Source organism: Dermochelys coriacea, chromosome 11, assembly GCF_009764565.3.
Source record: "Dermochelys coriacea isolate rDerCor1 chromosome 11, rDerCor1.pri.v4, whole genome shotgun sequence".
Lineage (NCBI taxonomy): Eukaryota > Metazoa > Chordata > Testudines > Dermochelyidae > Dermochelys > Dermochelys coriacea.
In genome coordinates, this window is record NC_050078.2 from 57,180,769 (window position 1) to 57,201,591 (window position 20,823).

The 20,823-nt window shown below is 39.0% G+C and overlaps 1 protein-coding gene across 1 annotated transcript in view; it reads right to left on the reverse strand.

Moving 5' to 3' along the window:
- The window catches only part of DNAH7 (dynein axonemal heavy chain 7), a 308,475-nt gene that overhangs the window by 250,230 nt on the left and 37,422 nt on the right, over positions 1-20,823 (reverse strand). The window contains exons 8-12 of the mRNA XM_038420958.2: positions 16,208-16,333; positions 11,226-11,345; positions 8,706-8,889; positions 7,251-7,430; positions 5,382-5,657 (exon numbers count right to left, since the gene is read on the reverse strand). Coding sequence (XP_038276886.1) covers positions 5,382-5,657; positions 7,251-7,430; positions 8,706-8,889; positions 11,226-11,345; positions 16,208-16,333 — 886 coding nt within the window. The remainder of the gene's footprint in view (positions 1-5,381; positions 5,658-7,250; positions 7,431-8,705; positions 8,890-11,225; positions 11,346-16,207; positions 16,334-20,823) is intronic.

The following is a 20,823-nucleotide window of genomic DNA, read 5'->3' on the forward strand; positions in this document are numbered from 1 at the left end:
GAATTATAAACTTGCTGATGAATGAATTTTTCAGTCAAATAAATCTAATTATTTTGGATCCCGTTCTTTTGATGTGGACATATACTGCTTCAATTTTTCATTGGCTATGGTAACTACCAACATGGAGGGCACAGGGTGGATATAAAAGAATTAAGTTCATTTAGATGGAACTTGGAATTTCTTATCTACCTTATGGGGGTTGGAAATATCGTGTCTGGTGTTTACCGAAGCACCTTGGCTGGTCCATGATAGTCTCATTGATTGGTAGGGCTATCTTTCCTGCTGAGAAGGATTGCAGGATGTCCACTAGTTTATGAGCTGGTCCTTGAACCTCTTCCATTAAGTGCTGCAGAGATTCTGGCATCCTCTTAAGGAGATCTTGGAAGCAGTTAAGTCATCCATCTCTAGGGCACTAGATGGAACTACAGCCTCAACAAGAAAGGGAAATGATAGTCACAGGTCCTAGGAGATCTTTATGGTTCTTCCTCATACTCAGCCTGAGGTTGGATTGAGAGAAGCTCCAGTGAAGTGTGGGTGGCTGAGGACAATGGGAGAGGTGCCTTAGGGTGATGAGATTTGTCCCAATAGTTTGCACTGTTCTGAGAAGACCAAGGTCCTCAGTACAGCAACACTGGCATAAATTGGCATGGTTCCAGTGGTGACAGTGTTGGGAACCAGGGCCAAATCCTTGGATGTCCCAGTGTCAGTCACAAGGATAAGTGTCTGGATCTCCTATAGGAAGGTGAGGCCTGTGGAGATCCTCTGGATGAGATTGAGGAAAAGGCATATTCTATCTCCATGGGAGGGGCAATAGCCTGCAGAATGGATGGCAGGTTTATTGAGGTGTCTGGTGCCATACATGAGGAGAGCTGCAGCACTGACAACTGGATGGAGAGTCAACAGCAGGGTAAATTCTGGCTCTGCAATAACACTAAACTACTGGTACCATGAACCTTGATGGTACCAACTGGATTGATAACACAGCTAGTCAAAGTGGTGCCAGATATTCCTCTGCCATAGCTGATGTTCCTGAAAGGGTTGTGGATGCCACCCTAGAGTGATGTGTCAGAAGCTGTAGTACCAGAGCAGTCTTCAATGGTGCGGGTGCAGTTGGGTCAGTTGTTGCTGGTGCTAAGCTCCTAATGGAGAGGGGGAGCATTTGGTGCTGATCTAGATGTTTCCAACATTTGTGTTTTGGTGCCAATGTTCAGTGCCAGCATGAAGGTTATCTCATGGTATGGCAATGTGTACTACAGTTGTGATTTCTAAAGCACACTATTGTATTGTGCACTGTAACAGGGTGGCTCGCCCTTTAAGAGCTGGAGTGCTTGGGCTAGCGAACCCTGATTACAGAATGAGCTGCACCTAAGAGAGATCAGGATGACTGCTCTATAAAGTAAGTAGGAGGGAACGCTCAGCGATTAGAGACTGCTAGGAGTGAGTCAGTTCTAGCAGAGAGTCCTGGGAGTTAGGACTGAGACTCCAGCCAGATAGGACCTGGGAGTGACCAGCAAATCAGGAGAGGCCCCAGGCAAAAAGGCCTGGAATGAGGAAGAGGAAACTGTTTGTGTAGACTTTTGGATGGATTTGAAAACTTGATTTTGAACATTTGTTAATTTAATAAAGCACAACCTGGGAAGGGGTGGGAATAGATAAAACTGTTTTCTTGAGTTTCCTGAACAGTCCAAAAGGGGAAACAGAGATAGGCTGATGCTTTTCCACTGGCAGACTTTTGGTGATTTTTGTCTGAGCTAATAAGTGGGCTGACAATGACAAGACTCTGTGGGTTAGCTCATACTCTTCAGTTCTGAGGGCTCACATCCAAGAGAGTCTGGAGATCCCACATCTGAAGTCAGTCTCATAGACTTCCTCATATCTGTAAGTGAGCTTCCCTATCCTTCCTGATTTTCAAACGGAAGGATTTTCAGATAGCAAAATTTCCAAGAATGTGCAGTTCTCCAAAGCATCATTTACAGGCATTGCTCCCTTGCATGACAGCAATATTTAAATCCAAGGACCCTAAAAGAGGCCATCCCTAAGTCTGAGGTCTCAGTCAGAAAAACTAAAAAATAAAGGCTTCCCAAAAAGGCAATAAAACTAGCTAGCTTACTAAGAAAATCTATCTAAACTGCACTAAGTTTAAAGGCCAAAAGGAAGTTGCTAGCAGTGAACATGGATAGGGAACCACTCTATCTAAAAACCAAGAGGCAAAGAGCAAAATTGAGTTGAGGTTGGCACGAGAGGCCCTTACACATCTTCGATGCAGAACACGAGAATGCCATACAAACACTCCTGGCCAAAAGATTCCTTAAGCACATGTTCACCATTAGTGGAATGTGCATATGGACAATCATTCGGAGAAGTACAGTTTTCTCTTAGTTGTCATGAGCTTCATTCAGGAAAACTCAAACCTGTTATAAACTTTCAGCGTACTACCTTTTTACACTTGTACATTTTAAATTGTAATTACACACACAAAAAACTATGTTAAAAGAATGTCATTTACTGACTCTGTAGGAATCCCTCCATCCATGCTCCAAAGAAACTGGATTATTTCTGTGTGTTTTACAAGGGCTTGCTGATAAGAGGACTTACCATGGAGACTGATGCTTTTGAGGGTTATTCTCTGTCAATTCTGCTGGAATTTTTGGTGACAATTGATTTTCAGTGTTAGTACTGACCTTGCCAGTGTTAACTTACTTCAGTTTCCTTTGCAACAATAGCACTACCCCCCTAAATGTGGGGAGAGTAAGGTGGCAAAGGCTGACTGGAGAAGAGTTCTGCTCCAATAGAGCTGGGACGCAGTGCAGAGGCATAGCTTCTCTGTGTGATAACCTTGGCCTTTAGATATCTGAAGATCTAGAGGCTTTAGGGTCTTGCACAAATGGGAGAATGTAAAGAAATCTTCTGAATAGAAATTCATATAATGGAAGATTTTGATTAAATCATCTTTTCCTTTCCTGCCAATGCATAACTGTTTTCCTATAGCATATACTGTATTGTGTTATACAACTAAGTTTCAATGGAGCTTCAACCACTTTTCCTTGAAAGGAATTTCTTCATTTAGATAAATATTATTAGGGGACTAATCTTTCTGTCATTGACGTTTATGGCAACAGCAAAGCTTTGAATGCAAAGAAGCAAGATTGGGCCCTGTAAGCGAAGAAGCGGAGAACTTTACACTCATTCAGAAATATACATAAAGAATGCTTACTACAGTAACTATGGTTATTCCAGATGTATTGTCCACATGGATCCTACTTCTGGTGTGCACATACCCGGGTGTGCGAGATCAGATGATTTTGGATGGTGGTGTTAGTTGAGTTTGCACTTGAGCCCTCATGCCTCATTCCCCTTCCTCAGCCAACCATATAAAGGGCAGAAAGAGCCCAAATGTCCCTCAATTCCTTCACCAATACAGAATCCCAAAGCCATACAACTTGGTAGAGAGAAGAAAGGAGGACAAGTCATGGGATCCATATGGACAATACATCTCAAAGAATAAGAGTTACTGTTCTTTCTTCAAGTAATTATCCACAGGGGCCCCACTTCTAGTGACTAGCAAGAGTTACCTTCTTGCCTGAAGATGAGTGCTAAGAATCCTATTTAAACAAAGAGGACAGTTCTACCAAAGCTGGCATCTGACCTGGAAATCTTATCTAAGGAATATTGCTGGGTGAAAATATGGACCAATCCCTGTGTGGCTGCCCTGAAATAGGGATGCTTCTTAAGGAAGCAATATAGGCTGCCTGAGCTCTAATGGAAGGGGCTGTAATGTGCATAGATGGATTTAAGCTGGGTAACTTGTAGCAGGATTTTATAATGTTAAATACCCATTTAGATAGACATTCAGATGGGCTAACCCGTAACCCTGTCTGCAAAAGTCATAAAATCTAAGGACATTCCTGAAAGGCCTTAGCCTATTAAGATAATATGATAGTGTCCCCATCAGAAACTTGCGGACGCAGGGTATGTAGATGTACCCAATGATGCTAGATCTGAGTACAAGATCTGGCAACAATTCTGTAAGACTATTTCAGGCAGAACAGGTAATGTGATTGGGGGTTGCAGTACAAGACCAGATTAGATCCAGAAGTGTCTGGTCCATGCTGGGGATATCATATTCATTGAGCCTCTCTCCTATCTCAGTTTCCTCAGGATTCCAGGGGAATTGGCAGAAAGGTGTATGTCAAACCAATGTCCAAGAGATGAGCAAGACCGCTGATCTGGTAGAGATTTCTGAATGCCTGGCAGTTACAGAGGCACTGATGTAATATGATAACAAATACACCAAGTCCAAAGACAAACAGCCTTCTGACAGAGTGGAGATGACCTTGCTCCCCCATCTGTTGAGACAGTGCATGGCTGTAATGTTGTCTGTCAGAATTTGGACTGTAGATCCCTGGAATGAGGGAAGGAACATCAGTGGCAATGAATGTTGGCTTGTGGGAGTAGGACTGCATACCACAGAGTGCCAAGTTAGTTATGAAGGTGGACTTAGCTGCTATGCAGTTTCAGAATCTGACACGTTCTTTAACAAGTGAACTTGACAACTCAAAGTTGAGCCACGGCTCACAGGAGCACTCAGGGATGAAGCACACTCAGGCCAGTTAGAGACTTTTCCTCCAGATCTGATGAGGCTCTCATTGAATACTCCAGGAGAAATGGTTTAAGCCAAGTGTCTCTCACCTTCTGAGTTCTTTTCAAAAAGGAACAACAAATTGAACATGTATTGGGGATATGCCCTTCCTTGAGGCAAAAAAGTGCTGTGAAATAGCTGCATCACAAAAGGGGCAAATTTTGAACCACAGGAACTTCACTTCAGCCACAGAGACTAGATCCCAGTACTGGGGAAGTCCCTAACACTAAGAAGTTTTTTTGTTTGTTTGTTTGCTTTAATCTTCTTTTTAAAGCCAATGGATGTAAAAATAATCAGAAAAACTAACAATTATACTATCTAGTCTAAAATAATAATTCATTATACATACAGTACAAAAGAGAGTTAAGTCAAACAATCAGTGTGTAAAAGAAGCGGACACTGCCACAGCCCTGGACAGCTAGAAGGAACTGAAGGACAGTTGGGCCCACTCTGCCCTTTATGCTCTCACATGAAAGAGGGGGCATTCGGACTGCGGGAGTGGCCTCAATGGACACTGCTAGCCAAAACAATCCAATCCCACATGCACAGGGTACATGCGCACCAGAAGTCGGATCCATGTGGACAATTACTCAAAGAACCACCAGCTTCTTGTAGGAAACTAATGAGATCCAACTCACTTTAAGTACTGCTAATAATTATAAACTTTGATAAACAGCATACCTAGTACAAAACTAACTTAAAATAAAATCAATGTCTTTTTATGAAAATCCATATAATTTACCTTCCTAGAAGTGTATTGTATTTCCTCACTGAGGTTTTGGTACTTGATAGCTTCTCCTGTTATTTCTTCAAAGTTATGTTCCTCTGACAGGAATCGATCAATATCCTCTTCGGCTTGTTTGTTTATCAAGAAGCTGTACTTATCATACAGTTTGAGATGCTCCATGGGTGCAATGCTTTCTTTGGCAATCTCTTCTTTGATCCTTCTCTTATGCTCATCCAGGATCTCATCGAGGATAATAGGTTTCAAATGAGTGGATTTAGACTTGCTTTCCGGCTTTGGAAAAACACATTGTTTCTGTAACTTGTTTTATTATGTTTATCTCATTAACAATAAAAATTGTACAAAATAATCAATTAAATGTTACATAATCACGCAGCTTTCTAAACTGAATATAGTTATGTATGTCTTGTTTAGACAAAAGTTAATTTGTAAAAAACTGGAGTATAAATCTACAGAGATCCAGCATGCTTCATACTAAATGTCTGCGTGGACTCTGCATACTAAAAGTTCCCTAGTGTGTTCTGACCTACTGCCAAAGGACAGTTAGTGTGCAGCACCACAGTTTACCATGTACTAACTGTTTGTCTACCCATGTCTAAAAGATATTCCTACTGTATGGCTACTCACATTCAGTATCAAACTCCTTTCTAGTTTATAAAATGGTAGTCTAAAAGTCTCACTGGCTATTAGGAATATAGAAAAGTATAATTCAGATATTGTTAGAGAATGTCAATATGCTATTTAAAAAAATAAAAGATGTTTATTGCTATTTCTAATTTAATCTGTATTAATTTTATTTTATCTGGAAAGTCACAACAACTTCAGTCTAGATAGTCTTGCTATCAACTGATGAATTGGTGATGTTCAAATTAAACTGACCAACTTCCTGCAAGTCCCTAATGAGCTCCCAAGCTTGGAGGCACACTATTTATATTTCTTAAAAAATGATCTTAATTTTATCCTTTTCCAACATTCATTCTAAAAATTAAATGAATTATATTTGGTAGCCAGCCTCTTAATAACCTGATTATCTGTTTGAAAGACATGCTATTCTGTTTTATTTGTTTGTCACCTGATAGCTCATTGAGTAGAAACCTGATTCATGAAAGTATAATTATTCAGGATAACACTTTAAACATGTGCTTAATTTTAGGTATATTGATAACAACATTGAAGGCCCTACTGTCTCATTTTCTCCCAAAGCTCCACTATCACAAGTCTCTGGAAACAATGAGAGAGGAATGAGGAAGAAGCATCAGAAGGCAACTCCGTTAACCTTTGACAGTTTATGAATTACATCCTTAAATTGTAAGTAAGATGCAATTTAGAATTAAGCTGGAGAAAACTAATTAAAATAGCTTTTTATGGTTTTGTTTAGTGTTCTTTAGCCTGGGTAGCCTTCCCATTTGGGCTATTATTTTAATTTGCTTCATAATGTTTAGATGATTAAAACAATTTAAACTTAGTGAGTTCCTTAAAAGATATCCTTTAAACTCTATTAGTAATAATCAGTTCACAAGAATTTATATTTAACACTAGACTGCCCTTTGCATTATCAAAAAATGAAGGCAGTTCTCATAACATTAAGATCAGAAATGTTTTAAGAAATAAAAACGTATTACCTGTTTTCTACTATATATTTACAAAAATAATTACAGAAATTGGATTTTTAAGAGAACGGTTTAAATATCTTAGATTAATAAAGGTGAAAATTGTTTCAAGTGTTCTACAATGCACTAAAAAAGCAATATTATACTACTGTGAAAGATATAACAGGAGAATTACTAATCAAATTACCTATGATCTAAATCTAGCAACAACAGAGTGAGAAAATAAAAACAAAGTTATAAAATAGTAATTTCTTACCCACTTAGAATACAATTTGGTCTCAACTCTTGGCACAAGATTGATAGCTTTAATCATAACATTAAAAATATTCAGAAATATAACTTCATAATCATTAAACTCAGGTTCAAACTTAATACAGTCTTTGTCAAGGATCAGCCTCATGATGAAACCTGAATGTTCATAGGCTCGAACAGATTTCTAACAAAAACAGAATGAAATATATTAGTTATGTCAGCTCATACAGGAAAAATCAAAAAAATATGATTTCAAAACCATGACAGCTTAAGCACTGAAATCCTTATGGGTTATAATTGCAAATGGCATGCCTTACATAAGGTAATCATGATAAAAATTACATGTAAAATTGATCACATTTACGAAACATTGACATTCATTAAGACTACATTCAACTTGTTATTTTGTCAGTATGTGGCAGGGATGTATACTATGTACTACTCCAAATCAGAACTTTATAAAGTTGGTTACACAAGTCAATGTTGTAGCAGCTTTACTTTATTAGCACTCACACATGTAACGCCACATGCAAGATGAGATTCTGCTCTCAGTTGCAGAACATAAATCCATTTACTTTAATAAAGCTACTACAGATATACACTGGTGTAATGTAAGCACAATCCACAAAAACTAACCTGAGAGTATTACAGGGATAGTATTTGCACCACAGAACTCTAGACTACTCTTTTTTTCCTGTGGTGGGGCTTCCAAGGAATCCAACCATGGGATCTCTAATACTGTATTAATCCCTGATGAATTCCATGGGCTTTTCAGCACCCCTTCAAATTTGGAACAGCTTTCTCTTTCCGGTTAAAACCCTTCTGTCATCTCTCTGTCAGACTGCCACCATTTTAATAACATATGATAAATATGCTGAAATCACCATTATGAAGGGATATATATTTAATTGAAATACAGAGAAAATTATCCATCAGACAACAAATATCACTTAATGAATGAGCAGACAAAATAACAGGAACAAAGGGGAGCTGGATTGGCCACAAATTGTGAAGGAAAAAGAGGATCATTCCAGCTCCACAGCATGCTTCCCTGGGATCCCATGGATGTTCCTCCACCAGCATTCTCTGGGAGTGGAGGTCCATGCAGATTTGAGGGCAAGGCTGGTGTCCGATGGAACAGAGTTAGGGAACTACACTACATAAGGTTTGGATGCACATCAATGTCTTCCAGTTATAAATCTAATTGACTATAACTACAAATTATATTTTTGATTGACTGGATCCAAAATATGTTAATATTTCCCTTTTCACTTAACAAAAATAAAGGTGCTTTTGCTTTATTTTTCTCAGATATTTTAACAAGATTGTAGCTTGCCATCACAATTTTTATTACTTCTTTTTGATAAATCTTTTCAGAAAAAATAGATTAAACATGGCAAAAGTCATTTTATGTACATGGACTAGCAACACTGCCTTATTAGTATCTAATCCTACTTACTGGAGGCTGTACAATTAAATCCGTAAAGTCCTGCATTGAAAGTAAGGCTAAGTTTTGCAGTTGTCGAGTCATTAAAGTAGCAGCACAGTCGAAGAAAGATTCTAATTTGGCACTGCTGGCATTAGTGGGCACCTGCTTTCTTTTATTACCTTGGTAATAGATATTTTGCACTTCTGGAAACCACCTTGAAAGAACAGAAGAGGGTGTTCTCAGTGATTAGAATGAACAAACTCAGGTTTTCAAATAAATTTTTATATTATATCTCTTTTAATAAAGTCATAAGACACTGTAGTATATCTGAGTGACTATAGTTTAACTTGAGTGGTGTCATATGGCTGAGTGACTTTAACAGGAATGTTTACCTGAAATATTATCTGCTGTTATGGAATCAAATTTCAAATATAAAATGTGAGAGAGCTAAGTTTGTTATTTTATTCTGGTCTTTTATTTCTCAGGCAGAAGGGAACAGAAGTGTTGCAGAGGAAGAAATAGTCCCTGGAAGAAACAGTTTCTTGTGTCACTCATGAGTGACATCAGTAGGTATTACTAAAGAAAATTGACAGAGATCCAAAGGGAATTCTGTACAACTGTTGCTGGCCATGAGTTAGAGGCCTATAAATAGGGAAACATAAAGCACAAACACAAAAGAGTCTGTAACTCGAGGTTCTCCCAAAGATGCAGAGGAACCCTCTCCAAGATGTGGGTGGAATGTATGTGACTCTAGCAGAGTAAAACCAATATGTAACACAGAACTCATTGTAAGATATAACATTTAAACCTGATGACATAAACTCAGTTTTCATTTTAAAGACAAAGGTAAGAAACTGCTCACTCTGGAATGTGTAGATAAAAATCCAGCACTTCAAATAACAAAAAAGAAGGGGGAATGTTTTGACAGTTTCTTTATACAAGTAAAAATGGTAGCAAAAATAGTAATGATTGATTGTAGGAAGCCAAAAAGCATACAGATTATAGAATGTTCACCAATCTGGGGTACACTGAAACAATACAGCCTCAAAATAGGATTTTCAAAAATGAAAAAGTAATTTTGGGTACTACAACAGAGACCCTGTTAGAAGACTGATTTCCACAAAGTACTGAGTATCCACCCTCTGAAAAACAGGCTCTGTAAAGTGTCTCATATTGAACACCAAAAAGGCATGTCACCCAAAATAATTGCTCATTTTTAAAATCCTGGCCATAATATCAAGTCTCACAAGGTCTTCAGGTTTTTGTAAATATAATTAGTTGATTTATTACTGTAACAACTACAGAGCTGAATGTGTAAGTAATGAAAGAACAAATTCAACATTGTCTTCAGAGACAGTGCCACTACAGTAAATGCTACAGTAAATTAATCTGAGTTATAGACCTATATTTTTATTTGAATCCACTCAAGAGTAACATGGTTAGGGCCTGATTCTTCTGCCAAAAAAATCAATGGGGAAACTCGCTTTGAGCTCAGTGAGAGCAGGAGTTGGCCTTATTGTATAGAAACTTTTAAATGCAAACTACACATTTTTAACTTAAATTGTCATAACTTATTTACTAGACAGTGATAATAGATATACTTTTTCCTTTACTAATCTTGCAGTTCTTCAACATTCAAAACTGACTTCAGTAGGAAGCTACAAGCATAGAACAAAGACAGGATTGGGCCCACTGAAGTGTCTTGTAAGAATAATATTGCCAAACTGCTCAACAAAACTTAAATAGCAAATCAAAGGAAGCAAAATACTAAAAAGTAGGTCTTCATTAAATAAAATTGCTAAACAATAAATTATACTCATTTTGACCGTGATCCTTTAATGGGGCTTCACAGCAGGTCTGTGCTAATGAATTCCATTGCAAGATTAGGGCCTTTTATAGCAGGGATTCTAGATATGAAACTAAAGGCTCTAGAACTATGCTTTTTCATCTATTCTCAAGCAGAATAAGAAAGGCTGCTTCTGGAGATCTGTGATTTAGATCTGTAGTACTGGAATAATATGGGGCTACTGTGAATTAGTATTATTCCATACAACCTTCAGAGCCTATCAATAACAATGTCTTTATGACAACAAACCAAAAACACAGGCATTTTAAATGGATCCTGTAATTGATATGTTAAAAGCTTACAGTCTTCACAGAATGACAAGCAAAATAAGCGAGCAAAGTAGACCATTTCAAACTTCAAGTACAGTTTCTCATCGTTGTCTAAAATCCAGAGTAAGCATTACTGCATAAATCAGTATGATATACTTAGCATTTATACATTTCTTTTCATTCATAAATCTCAAAACATTTTGCAAAGGAGAATAAGCATCATTATCCCTAGTTTACACAACAGGAAATGAAAACAGAACAACAATTACATTGATACATTTTAATTGTACATATTAGAAAATAAGATGCCATTTTTTCTCCTTCCCCCCAAAAAATAAAAAGGCAAACCAATAAAATAACCTTCCAAAGATATATAGAGCAGAAGTAAAGATTTCTCTCTGTGCAACATAAACATAAAGATATATTTGATCATACTTTTTAAGCAGAACATCTTTGGCAGATTCCATGTGCTTCAGGGCAATATTCTGGAAGAATGAGAGTTCCATTGCTTCCTGACGATTGTGAAATGTTTCTTTATCAACTAAGCGTAAATTTCTGTAAGACAGTCATAAAATGAATATTTTAAGTATATACTTTTAACTTTGTATTTCTCTCTCTGAGTTATTGTTTGTAAATGAAAAATTACCAAATGACATAGTTAAAAATTATAACTAGGAGTATACCAAATTCACAGTCTATTTTGGTCAATTAGGATTTTTAAAATCATAAATTTCATTATTTCAGCTATTTAAATCTAAAATTTCATGGTGTTGTAATTGTAGGGGTCCTGACCCAAAAAGGAGTTGTGTGTAAGGGGGAGGTCACAAGATTATTGTAGCGGGGGTTGCAGTCAATGTTCCCTCTAATTTTTTATATCCACGTGCAGAATTAATTTTGTTATGTGCACCAATATGGAGAGTGAGGGCTCTCCCTGCCCACCCCCTACTTGTCTCCTCTCCAGGTCCCTGTGGCTGCGCGCCCCTTTATAGCCTGCTGCATGGCCACACAGCTTAGAAGAAACCTAGGTTGCAGTACTGCTACACTTACTTCTGCGCTGTTGCTGGTGGCGGTGCTGCATTCAGAGCTGGGCAGCTGGAGAGCGGCGGCTACTGGCTGGGATCCCAGCTCTGAAGGCAGAGCCACCACCAGCAACAGCACAGAAGTTAGGATGGCATGGTATGGTATTGCCCCCGTTAATTCTGTGCTGCTGACTGCAGAACTGGGCCCAGCAGCCACCACTCTCCAGCTCTGAAGGCAGCAGCGCAGAAGTAAGGGTGGCATGGTACGGTATTGCCACCCTTACTTCTGTGCTGCTGCTGGCGGGGCGCCGCCATCAGAGCTGGGCACCCAGCCAACAGACTCTGCTCTGCAGCTACCCATCTCTGAAGGCAGCGCAGAAGTAAGGGTGGCAATACCGTGACCACCCCCCACAATAACCTTGCAACCCCTTTGCAATTCCCTTTTGGGTCAGGATCCCCAATTTGAGAAACGCTGGTCTCCCCAGTGAAATCTCTATAGTATAGGATAAAAGCACATGAAAGACCAAATTTCACAGTCCATGACATGTTTTTCATGGCCGGGAATTTGGTAGGGCCCTAATTATAACCTACTTCTTAAGTTTGAATTTAAAATTATTTCACATCCATGATTTTAATTAAAATAGCAAGTTGCTATAAGATATTTGCTACTATTATTCTAGGAAAACAAAATATACATTTAAAATAAATATTGCAATATTGACTACAAGTTTTGCACATGCTTCATATGTGCAATGAGATGGCCAGAGTTTCAGAGAACTTTAAATGTGATATTAAGTTGAAGATAATGGAACTACTCACATGAGTAAAGTTAAGCATATGAATAAATGTTTGCAGAATTGGGGCCCATGTGCAGGTCACCAATTCTATTTACATTCAGGAAAAATACCTTGTGCATGCTTTAAATGATTCCCTTCTAGTAAAATTCAATTCAAGAAGCTTCACAAATATAAGACAGAAATAACATTTTAGTAAATTTAGTAATGTGAGTCGGCTAGTATAATTCTTTTTAACATTTGTAAGGTATTTAAAGCCAAATAAATTGGGTACTTGTCTGATAGTCAGCAGATGTAAAAACAAATGTGTAACCTACTACTGCAATAGCTTTCTAGTTGGCAAGCCACTGTGGACACAGGGTTGAGTCAATCCTCTGGTGTCAGTCAAAAAGAACAGGATCAAGCAATTTTGTCTACTCTGAGAAGTAAAAAGACAACTCTGGACCAATGAACTGACTGAGCAGAAATAATAAGGTGAATGAGGAAGAGGGTTGAGCAAAAAGGGGGAAAATACCTGCAAGTGCCCTGCTGAGCAAGATAATAACCCTCTCCTACTTGGAAACAATTCTAGTGCAGACTGACTGACTGAAGTACTCTTCATCCAAATGCCACATCAACTACTGTGGTCAGGCTCACATAGAGGTGCTTGGTGAAAAGGTGGACAGAGCTCCATGTGACTACCCTGCAAAAAAAAAATCCATTTTCAAACAGAGGACTGGACCAAGAGAAGCTTGTATGAGGACCTCCCACAATTTAGGAAAAAAGATAATTACACTTCCTCCTGATGTATGGAAGAGGTCTTAAGGGACTGAGTAATATGAGAGAAGGTACAAGCATAATTGTCTGAGAAAACATGCCTGGAGCATCTGCAGAAGGAGGGGGAGGACAAATTGAGAGGCAGGGTTGATAGGCAAAGGTATAGGGCCCATATCTCACGTCCCCTCTTCAAGGGGTCTGGTATTAGGGGTATGTGATAATTGCCTTCAGTTGCAAAGAGCTCCCTAGAGGCTACAGAAGAAGGAATGGGGAAAAGAGGAACCCACTGAGAGGAGGATCAATTTAAGAAGTTCCTTGTAGGGGTCAGAGGTTCCATGACCCTTGAGCAGAGAAAGTGAGTATACTCTATTGACTGAGGTAATGACCTAAGGTATAAGGAGTTCTTCTTCTCATACAGAGAACAGGGAATCACTGAAGGGTGGGCCTGAAAGGAGTCTCCCAACTCCACTCCTTCCCCTTTACTGATGATCTGACTGTCCTGTCCAAAAATGGGCAAAGCAGAGGTGCTCCAAAGCAAGGTGAGGATGCCTGGTTAGAGTCTACGCCTAGTGGCAAATAAGCTGGGTGTAGAGAACCACAGAGCTACTGCTTAAATGGGTATTACAGGTACACTAGCCATGAGATGGGTGAGAAGAGGGAAACCAAAAACTTGAAGGCTTGATCTCCAATCATATTACAACAAATACTAAGATCATTTTTCTACAGAAAATGTATTTGGTATAAGGACAGAGGAAGATGGGATAAAAAAACTGGAGATTTGATATGCATATCAGATAATCTCCATTTACATGGTAAAAACAGGCATGTTGAGGCCTGATTCTGCATTCACTGTACAGTCAATACTCCAACAAACTTACAGAAGAGTTTTAAGTGCAAAAAACTGCTTTCAAAATCTAGTCATAACTGACCCAGTTACATATGGTTCAATTTGTTGTGTACATAGAAGCTTAATCATATTCCACTGCTAGGCTAAAGCTATTGTAGAAATTATCTTATCACCCTAAATAAGTATCTCCAACACCCAGTTGGGGACTGGTCCCCCTCCCACTGAAGTCAGTGGGAGTTTTTGATCAGGACCAGAGTTCCCAGTCACTGAGGCCTAATGTTTCCAAAGAGGAGACCCACTGCCAAAGCCAGGGAGCAATTTAACGAAGGAGAGATCCTTGCGGGTGATGATCAAAGCAGTGGGGGAAAAAACCACCACAAACAACAAAAAACTGGACATGTCCGTATCAAAGATGCCTCGGAGAAATCCAGAACCCAGACAGGTGCACTCTGTATCCCCTTCTTCAACAGAACCCAAAACAACTGGGAGGGCTGCCTCAAAATGCTTCTGATGGAGGTAGCTCTAAAGACCTATTTGACTGAGACTGGAACTGTCAAAATCAAGAGACACCTCAACTTTGAATACCCACTCAATGAATATGGCTGTATGCATGGCAAAAGTAGTGTCAAAGGCCCAGGCCAAAGAGTTACATGAAGATTGATGTTGAAAGCTCCTGACTACTAAATCCTGCAGCTTTAAGAACCCACTCTGCAACAGCTTCTCTACATCAAAACTTTTCCTCTCCTGTTTGGAGAAAAGAGGCATAATGCCAACTGGTCCTCCATCACATACTCCCACTTGACAATGAGGAAGGTGGTGAGGCCTGGTGCCAGTTCTGTCTTCTTCCAGCAGTGTCACAGTGATGAGTCCATGCAGTATTATGAAGGAAAGAGGGTTGAACAGCTCTAAATGATTTTGCTTACTAGATGCTTCCAAGATCATGTGACAAGGGCACATATATCACAACAGTTATCTATACAGAAAATTCTCAAAGCAGAACATCAATTTCAGAAGCCCAAGATAAAGATTCTAAATTCTGCACCCTATTTGCCCGAGTGTATTAAATTTAGTAGATAAGTAAAGAATATTTGACAGAAATAGTTTATTACCCCTTGTTAGTTCCTACAATTGAACAAAATGTCTATTTAATTAAATTAATCAGTTTTAGTATCTTTAAAAAGGTGCATTTTATTTTACTAAAAAGGAATCTTACTAGAATAGCTTGCATTTCTGATTATTACAGAATCTGATTAACTATCAAATGCTGCTTACTGGGTAGCTGAAGAACTCCCTGTCACAGAAATTGGGACAGTCCCCACTAGCCATATGTGTAGATTTAGAGGACAACCCTATATTTGATAAAGAAAACCTTATAAATTTTTTTTTCCATTGTCTTTTTCTTGGCTGTAAAAATATACATTTTAAATTAATTGGATTTCAAATCTGAAAATTTTCACTTGGAAGTTGATTCAATTGAAGATTCAAATTAATGTCACTGTTTTTTGAAGGTCCTGAATCATCAGAAACAGAATAATATCCTGCTCAACCACAACTTTCAAAACTTTTAAATATAATTCCCTCTGACAATATAAAGTTTCTTCAGGACTCTTGCCATCAAAATGAGGAATTAGCTAACCAGAATCAGCTATATTAATCCAGTAAGAGGATTCTTCTTTGCTTTCACACCTCCTACACAATGAGAATATTTTCAGCTGTTAATCTCTTAGTTCTCTTAAATTCCATTTCCCCAACAGAAAACATGTAAGTCAGTGCAACTTCAAAATGAAAGGAGGCAATGGTCAGTCCATGACATGACATGGGTACATAATCATCTCCATCATTTTCAGTCCCAACCCACGCACTGTATTAGGAATGTAGCCAGCTATATAGAGTCAACAATCATTTGAAAGAGTTCCATAGTAGCCTTAAATCCTATGATGATACAATAAGTAGGTTTATTTTCTGTCAGAAAAGCTTGAAATCTACAGGGTCCACACTTACTTAAAAGAAGTCTCCCATAAGTCCAGAACAGCCAACATTGTGGGGTTCATTGCATACAAATTTTCCTTTATGTAACTGCAGGCTGATAAGAAAGATTTGTTCCAAGGTTTTGGCACAAATTCCATTCTAAACAAAACAGTAAAATAAAGTCTCCAATTAGCCATGCTAAGAATCCGAAAGATATGTATATTTTCCTTAATAGTTATAATTGTGTTGCATGCCACTGAGATTTACAATTTTGGAAATAAAACTTAATTTCCTCTTTCACTCTTCAGAAATTAAAAATATTGTCCTAGAATATTGCGGAGTACATATAAAATTAAATATTGAGATATAACTTTATGCTAAAACTTAAGCAGAGATTGCAACTTATTCATGGTTCCTTAGAGCTCATCAAACTAATTAGATTACATGCATGCTGCTTATACAGGTAATTAACCAATAATTTTTCTAAATGATCTTGAATATGTAATAGGTAAGGCTGTATGTCTGTCACAACCATGATTTCTGTCACAAAACCCATGAATTCTAAGGTCTTTTAATAAAAAGTCATTGCCTTTTTCACCTCAGTCTGCCTGCTACTGAGTACAATTTTCATGCATTTTTACAGATTTGGCACTTTGTGGTATCCTGCTAAATTTACATACTTTAAAAACTGTTAATCACAGTTATGTAATACTTTCTAATGGAAAATAGATTTAATAGTTAAAATATTTTGTGCTATGACTTTTTAAAAAACTAAAATTGTAACAAACATTTTTTATTGTGACAGAGATTAACGTTTCTCGCCTGTAACCAGAGTTCTTTGAGTTGCACTCTGCATGTTCACATTCATGGGATGTGCTGATGGTGCGACTCTGACTGGAATCTTTTGATAGCAATGCCTGCTGGAGCACTTTTGCGCCCCCTTCCTGCCTCTCTATTCACTTTTCCTGAATGTTATGAGGGTCAGGGTACAGAAGGGGACATGGTGTTCAAGCCACCTCATTTCCTTCCAACAATCTCTTCAAATCCAAGTTTGGAATTAGGACTCGGAGAAAGAAGGGAAGATGGTCTGTGAGTGAGAATAGAGAGAGTACCTCTAAAAGAACTTAAGTTACAGGTGAGTAACCTTCATTTCTTCTTCGAGTGGCCTCTGATTATTCTCATCCATGGGATATTTTGACAAGCAGTACTGACCTTGAAGAAAGGTGGGACATGGAGTCCTAATTAAAAAGGGATTGAAATACTGCTTTGCCAGACTGAGCATCTGATCTAGACTCTGGGTCCAACGTATGTATGGATCTCCACATTGCAGCCCTACAAACTTCTGTACGTGGAACATGCCTAAGGTATGCCATTGAGTTCACAATCGTTGTGGTGGAATAAGGATAGGAATGGATGCTAGTGTGTAGGCCCCTTGTATGCATAGCCTAACCCAATTTGATAATGCCTAAGAGGTGATCACTTAACCTTTTTTATTATTAGCATAACATGTGAATAGATAAGGAAGCTTTCTTAACAATTTAAATAATAAACTCAAGCCCTTATTGCATCTAAAACTAAATTATGCAATTTATTTTTCACCTGCATGTGGGCTTGAGAAAATTACCAGCAGGTTAATTGACTGATTAATGTGAAATTGGGTTACCAGAGTAGGTAGGAACCTTTTGGTGACATAGCACAACTTTATCTTTTTGGAATACTATAACTCACAGGTCAGCCATGAGAGGCTGCAGTTCACTCACTTTTATAGCTGATGTTGCAGCTATGGTGAAAGCTGTTTTAATTGAAAGGTGAAATAAAGAGCATTCTCCCACTGGCTCAAAGGGAGACTTCATAAGTTGTGTTAGGACTATGTTAAGATCCAATGCTGGTGAAGGGTTCTTGACTGGTTGGTAGAAGTTCATCAACCTTTCATAAATCTCTTTACTGTCCCATGTGTGAAAACAGATTGTTTTCTATGAGTGATAAATCGATATGGTTGCTAAATTAACTTTAATCAATGATAAAGATACTTGAAAATTTCAGCTGTACCATGTATTCCAATATAGCCTGAATGAAAGCTGTGGTTGGGACTATATTATTACTATTTGCCCAGAGGAAAAAAATCTCTTCCACTTGAGGCTACACCACGTATGGGTTGAGTCTTTCCTAGGAGTTAATTAAGACATGTACCTCTAGTTAGAAGATTTTTCTAATTCTGCCTGAGCCCTATAGCCCAAGCTAGCAGGCACTAGTAGAAAAAGTGGATATGAGTAATAATCCATTCCATGCTGTAGAGCCAACAGATGTGGAGTGAATGGAAAGATTGCTAAATTCCTTTGGATAGCTGAAGAAGGTCTGGGAACTACTGTTGCCTCAACTATTCTGGGGCAACCAGAATTACTTTATCTTATTTTATCTTCCTTATTATCCTCTGGATGAAGGGAAAAGGAGGGAAGGGATAAAGAAGACCTTGCCACTGGTTTATGAGGATTGATTTTGAGATGAATTGGCTGTCTTTTCCTGTTCTCAATCAAAATCTGCGACATTTCATGTTTTTCTTGGTTGAAAAGCAGTCTACATCTGAATGACCCCATGAGTCTAAGCTCTTGTGTACCACTGATGTTTTTAATGACCATCCATGGACTTCTGTCATGTTCCTTCTCACTTGGTCCACAAGGCAGCTAGATGTCGAGCTAGAGCCCTGTGCAGATACAAGATTTATATCCCCAGATGTGGGTATACATGGCGCTACAACGCTCTACCAGGAACCACAGGGGTGAAAGCAGCAGCATGTCAGGCCGCTGCTCACGGAAATCAGTGCCCCACTCCAGCAGGTCCTCCGGCCCCACTCCTGTACTGGCCCCAGCCCTGCCCACTAGGGCGGGCACCAAGAGCACCGGCAGCTGTCCCTGGTCACACTACTGTGTGCAAGTGGCTCGCATGCTCCTGGACAGCAGTCCCTTTCAAACAGCAGTCTGTGTCTCCTGTCCAGGGGTGTGCAACTCAACTCAACAGTGCAACCAGGGACAGCCTAGTGCCCACCCCAGTGGGTGGGGCTGGAAGCAGAGCTGGGGGAAGTACAGCTATCTGGAGGAGCTGCCAGCATGGGGCACACGTGCCTGACATGCTGCTGCTTTCACCCCTGCAGTTCCTGGTAGAGCCCTGTAGCTTTGTGGATATCCGGTTTATGTCCATGGATATAAATCTTCTATCCATGCAGGGCTCTATCTAGAGCTACAGCAAAGATCTTGTGCTCACTGCACCATTCCTACAGAGCTACTGCCTTCCACAGCTCCAGGGAGTAAGTTCCAACCTATTTTTTTACATAACTTACTGCTAACATGTCATGACAAGGTCTCATACCAAAAGCTCTTAAGAAAAGTAAGCAGCCATTGGGTAAGAGGGAAGGTCCTCTCATGGATCAATAACTGGTTAAAAGATAGGAAACAAAGGGTAGGAATAAATGGTCAGTTTTCAGAATGGAGAGAAGTAAATAGTGGTGTCCCCCAGGGGTCTGTACAGGGACCAGTACTATTCAACATATTCATAAATGATCTGGAAAAGGGGGTAAACAGTGAGGTGACAAAATTGGCAGCTGATACAAAATTACTCAAGATAGTTAAGTCCAAAGCTGACTGTGAAGAATTACAAAGGGATCTCACAAAACTGGGGAACTGGGCAACAAAATGACAGATGAAATTCAATGTTGGTAAGTGCAAAGGAATGAACAGTGGAAAACATAATCCAAACTATACATACAAAATGATGGGATCTAAATTAGCTTTTAGCACTCAGGAAAGAGATCTTGGTGTCACTGTGGATAGTTCTCTGAAAACATCCACCCAATGTGCAGTGGCAATGAAAAAACCTAACAGAATGTCAGGAACCATAAGGAAAGGATAATAATGATAGATAATAAGACAGAAAATATCATAATGCCATTATATAAATCCATGGTTTTCCCACACCTTGAATATTGAATGCAGTTCTGGTCACCTTATCTAAAAAAAGAAGAAGATATATTAGAATTGGAAAAAGTGCAGAGAAAGGCAACAAAGATGATGAGGGATATGGACCAGCTTCCATGTGAGGAAAGATAAAAAAAGACTTGGACTCTTCAGCTTGGAAAAGAGGTGACTGGGCAGGGGATATGACAGAGGTCTATCATGAATGGTGTGGAGAAAGTAAGTGTTATATACCGTTCTCCTAACACACGGACCAAGGGTCACCCAATTAAATTAATATGCAGCAGATTTAAAACAAACACAAGGAAGTACTGTGGAACTCATTGCTGGCTGATGCTGTGAAAACCAAAAGTATAAATGGGTTCAAAAACAAATTAGATCAGTTTATGGAGGATAGGTCTGTCAGTGGCTATTAGCCAAGATGGTCAGGGACCATGCTTTGGGTTTCTCTAAACCTCAGACTGCCAGAAGCCGAGACTGGATGACAGGGGATGGATCACTCTAGATAGAGTCCTGCATGGATCACTTGATAATTGCCCTGTCTCTGAAGCATCTGGCACCAGCCACTATCAGAAGACAGGATACCAGGCCCATTGGTCTGACCTAGTACAGCCAGTCTTATGTTGTCCTTGACGACCTGAACCACCTTGGGGTGAAGATGAAGTAGAAAAGATTGGGAAACCC